At 43.8% G+C, this 4,703-nt stretch overlaps 2 protein-coding genes across 3 annotated transcripts in view; one reads left to right on the top strand and one right to left on the bottom strand.

Moving 5' to 3' along the window:
• Positions 1 to 4,703, bottom strand: part of hspd1 (heat shock 60 protein 1) — a 16,391-nt gene that overhangs the window by 5,860 nt on the left and 5,828 nt on the right. Inside the window, exons 1-2 of one of the 2 annotated variants that reach the window (XM_008301383.1) lie at positions 2,313 to 2,409; positions 23 to 198 (exon numbers count right to left, since the gene is read on the bottom strand). The exons of the other annotated variant lie outside the window; for it this stretch is intronic. Of the exons in view, the coding sequence (XP_008299605.1) occupies positions 23 to 196 (174 nt within the window). The 5' untranslated portion in view covers positions 197 to 198; positions 2,313 to 2,409. Of the gene's footprint in view, positions 1 to 22; positions 199 to 2,312; positions 2,410 to 4,703 lie in introns of those variants that run through there. 2 annotated transcript variants of the gene reach the window in all.
• Positions 2,887 to 4,703, top strand: part of hspe1 (heat shock 10 protein 1) — a 5,324-nt gene continuing 3,507 nt past the window's right edge. Inside the window, 2 exon segments of the mRNA XM_008301385.1 lie at positions 2,887 to 2,922; positions 2,925 to 2,993. Coding sequence (XP_008299607.1) covers positions 2,887 to 2,922; positions 2,925 to 2,993 — 105 coding nt within the window.

The raw sequence follows: 4,703 nt of genomic DNA, 5'->3' as shown, positions 1-4,703 counted from the left end.
GATCTCCTAACCGAGCCGGTACCTTGGGGCCCATGGTGACGGCCACAGCGTCGGCCAGCAGGTCGACTCCCTGCAGCATCAGAGCTCGAGCGTCGGCGCCAAACTTGACGTCTTTGGCGTAACACCTGGTCAGGTGAGGAGCGAGGGCTCGGCTCACCGGCCTCACCTGCCTCATCACTGTGGCCAAACGAAACATGTCTGAGGAGGAAACACAGGAACAGATCAGAGTCACGACCAATTAATTAATCAACAAACCTCTAACGAGATGTTTGATCATTTAAAGGTTGAAGTTGTCGTGGTAACTGCTCCCCCAGTGGTCACAGTTGGTATTTTGCACTTCTACGAATACGTTGATCAAATATCAGAAAAATACGAAAACATGTCAGCAAAACTTCCCAGAGTCCAAAAGGACACATTAAAGTTGATGATTTAACAGCTCAAGTCCCAAAATGTCCAACTCACGTCAACACAGAACGAATCAAGAAGCTCTGATGTCATAATGTAGTTTTTATCTTCATAAAGTGTCTTAAAAGGGTTCAGTGGTTCTAAAAAGACAAACAGCCTGAAGACAAACTGTCCCAACCAGTCAGAAGAGCTGCCGACACTTCAGCTCAGAGGACGAGAGCACGACGTTAAAGTATTAAATTAAGCAGATAAATTTAGCATTTTTACAGCATCAGGTTTTATATTAGCTGGAGAGTCAAACAGCAACAAGCTCAGAAGGAAGGAAAGAGTCAGATCATGAGTTCATCCGTTAATGAGCTGCAGCGTCTTTCAGTAGTCGTAGCATCAGTCTGAGCGAGACATCGACTCATTCTGGCAGCGTTTTAGTCACTTTTCAGGAACAAAAGCCACATTTTCTAAAACGTAAGAATGTGACGCTTTCCTTTGTCATATGTGATGAAATCATTCAAGTTGTAAAGTTCTGGACTGTTTGTTGAACAAAACGAGATATCAGAACACTTTAGCCTGCTGCCTGATTTAAAAGGCATTGTTGGCTGTTTTCTGACATTTAATAAAAATAGTTGTATAGTTGTACTTTTATACATGACTGGAACTGTTCTGTGTTTTACAACTTAATGTCAAATCCTACGTATGCACGACCAAACCAGGAGACATTTTCTTTTATTAAGCTCAAACCAACACAGAGGTAGAAAATGCACCTTTTTTTTCCCCGGTTTCTTTAACTTAAGTTTAAAGCACTTAGTTAATTTGCACCAGTTAACAGAGTCGGCAGCATACAGACAGATCCAGGTGGCCCATGTGTCTGAATAAAACCCACCAGACTCAGAACTGGACTGAACTACTGCCGTTCAACCACCTTCATTTACCCACAGACAACAAAACAGTTCTACAATCCAAGAAACGGTCAGTGAACACGGCACCGACTGTTCTCACATGCAAGTAAAGAAGCTGTTTTAATCAGTTACAATCGAGTATAATTCAGCTGAAGCTCTTCAGACTTTTAAAGACTGCAGAGATGAAACCCACGCCAGAGAATGAAGTGAAAGACTGATCCAGAACCTGCAGGAAAAACCCAGAAACTAAAGTGTGGATGGTCTCCTGAGCAGAACCAGGACAGAAGAACTTTGCGTTGAAACTGTCTTACTGGCTTCATTAGCAGCATTTTTACTCCACTTTTACTTCCATAATAAAGCTTATTATAGTATACGAGAGTTGTCCTGAACATTGCAGGAGCAGATGACAGCGTGAGGGAGCAGATGAATGAATATCTGGTGACTACATGAACAGATCTGACACATGGAGCCTCTTCATTCACTGATGTGAACATCTTCAAACCCTCCTGGTTAAAGGCTCCCGGTCGGGATCATTCAAGCCTCTCTGATCGTGGCTGGATGATGAAATCTCTCCTCCACTCGGTTCCTGGTCGCCCCACGTGTCTCCTCAGGTCGCGCGTCACAAGGTCAAATGTGGAAGCGCGTGTTTGAGTGACTCCATCAGCAGCTGCGTTAACTAGCAGTGTTCAACCCTGACTAGTCTCTGAGCCGCTCTAACCGACATGAATTAAACTTAATTAATCCGGTGGTTTGATCAGTAAAACACGACCCTCCTGGTTATATTAAACCAACCGATTGAGGCTAAAGTGGTAGTTAAGGAGCAGCGCAGCTAGTTAAGGTCTGTAGTGACACTATAACACGCGTGTCCTTGCAGTTAGGAGGAAGATCAGCAGCTAGTCGCTCCTAGAGCCTCCCGACGAGCTAAAGCTGCTACAGGGAGCTACAGCTGCTCCAAAACACAGAGAACACACCGATAACTGTGAGCTTTTAAATGTTTCAAGGCTGTGAACTCACCTGTGAGGTAAAAGCTGCTACAAGGTCTGCAGACGGAATGATATAAGGACAGAGAGGAGGAGGAGGACAGCCGTGTGGAGCTGCGGAGACAGCACTGCACATGGCCTATCACATCCGGGTAATTTACCGGCCCGCCCCCGGAACCTGCATACACCAAAAATACCGCAAATAAACGGTTTAATTTAGGGTTTCCAACAAATATATTTCACCTGAAACTCTTAAATGTGCTTATGTGTGATATGACGTTGTAATATATTGCATATTTAATCGGTTGTGATAGATTTAGTCACAAATTATGTACACATGCTCGTTCCGGGGCACACGTTTCCAGAATTTTCTCGTGTGCCATTGGAGGAAAAAAATAAAGGTCAAAGTTGACATTGTGCAATATTGCCCGAATTCTGAATGCGGGGATTTGACATAAAACGCCTAAAATACGGTTTAAAATCCCCCCCGACCACACTCTGGCCACATTAAATGATAACTATGTTGACGTAAAGCGGTGTTTTGTAACCAGGTTCCGGTGTACTGGAACTTTCTGTCAGGCCGGGCAAGTTGAGGACGGCCAGTGCGCATGCGCCTTCTGGATACTTCCTCACGTGGAGTTCTCCCATCCAGTGGCAGATCCACGCTCCGTGCAGACCCACGCCGGCTCCCTGACCTCCCACACGACCTGAAATGGTAAGAAGAACAAGATAAAAACAGTTTTTAATTCTCGCTGAGTCCACGCAGGTATCACAGAGAAACAGCGGCTCGTCTAAATCCTTATTGTGCTTTAATTTCTCTCCATCTGGCTAACAGCAGCTAACCGTGCTAGCTAACTCTGTCACATCCATTCACAAGGTCAAGCTGCTGAGGAGCAGACAGAGAACTTCTACCAACACGTTGCTGTTTATCTGAGTGATAGGAACAAAAGTAACAGTCGGAATAAACAGCAGACTAACGGAACCGACGTTAAACGTGCAGCTGCAGCTCTTAGCTCGGTGTTAGCTAATGATTAGTCAGTTACTACATATTCGTGGACCTTTCATTCATTCCCTCCTGATGACAGCGAGCACAAAGCAATTTTCACCGTGTTGCTGAAGGGCAACCCCGGAGAGACCGGGGATCGAACCCGCGACCCTGAGGTCCGTAGAGGAGCTCTATCAGCCTGCAGAACTGATGCTCAGGGTTCAGATTAAAGCATTTAAAACCAGCTGCACTGAACAGAAAACGGGATAGAATCTGTACAATCAATAAATTAAAATACCGAAAAAACAAGACAAATTCATCAGATGCGTCTTTAAAGTAAAATAAATTTAAAATACAGAAACATTAAGAGCAACCAAAAGCTGCTGGAAACATGTACGTCTCCACAGTTTTCCTTAGAGAACTTTATTAAACCCAAAAGAAAACCCCTCCTGAGTCCATCTGGTACATGTGATTCCTAAACTTTGGAGCTGCTGCCTTGAAGACATGATCTTCTTCACCAATAGTTAAAGCAGCTGTTCTGAGGCTGCAATATAGGTGAAGTTCTGCCAACTCATACGTGACCTTATGAAAACAATGACAGAACCTTAAATCCATGCGGTGTCTCAACAGGTGCAGAGATACAGGTACAGGTCTCGTACTAACATCCGTCTGGTATCTGGAGTCTGTCAGCAGCCTGTGAAATGTTTCAGATCATAGTTATCTGCTTGGGTGACAAAGTACTTTACTATGATCTTTTACTTGAGTCAAAGAAGTAGTACCACTGTGTAGAAGTATTGTTTCAAGTACATCATAAAACCGAGTTCTTCCTAAAATAATGTGTACTACTTTGGTGTTGGAGGCATTAAAAGTGTTGCTAATTGATCATTTATTAGTCTGTAAAGTAACTAAAGCTGCAAAATATAATTAGAACCTAAAAAGTATTTCCTCTGAAATGCAAAAGTACAACACTAAAAGTACACGCTGACAAGATAATATTCGCTGCAACATTAGCCTGAATGAGATGATAAAGTTAGCGGCTACATTAGCTTAAGTTTAGCTTCTATGTTAGCCTAAACAGAGAGAATTAGCTGAACTAGAATATCAGCTGCTGCCTAAACATTAGCATTTACGTTAACCTCAACAAGATAATAGTCGCTGCTACATTAGCCTGAACGAGATCGCGCTAACTGCTGTACTGCTTAATAAGAAAACGTTAAATGTTAACCTGCGTATATACAGACGTACATCTTCTACCTTCGTGGAACTTAAAGTGCTTCACAGTGTTTCTCATTCACACCTTCATAAACTGATGCAGGGTGCTGCTGCCATCAGGACCAACTCATGTCTTGCCCAAGGACATGTGGGGGATCGACCCACCGACCTAGCCATCAGTGGACAACTCGCTGGACCACCTGAGCTGTACCTGTGGCTCAGGTGGCA

The sequence above is a fragment of the Stegastes partitus genome, unplaced genomic scaffold (genome assembly GCF_000690725.1).
Source record: "Stegastes partitus isolate 25-593 unplaced genomic scaffold, Stegastes_partitus-1.0.2 Scaffold1668, whole genome shotgun sequence".
In the NCBI taxonomy this organism is placed as follows: Eukaryota; Metazoa; Chordata; class Actinopteri; family Pomacentridae; genus Stegastes; species Stegastes partitus.
Note: the sequence above shows the minus strand (reverse complement) of the source record. Positions and strands in the feature narration are given on the sequence as shown.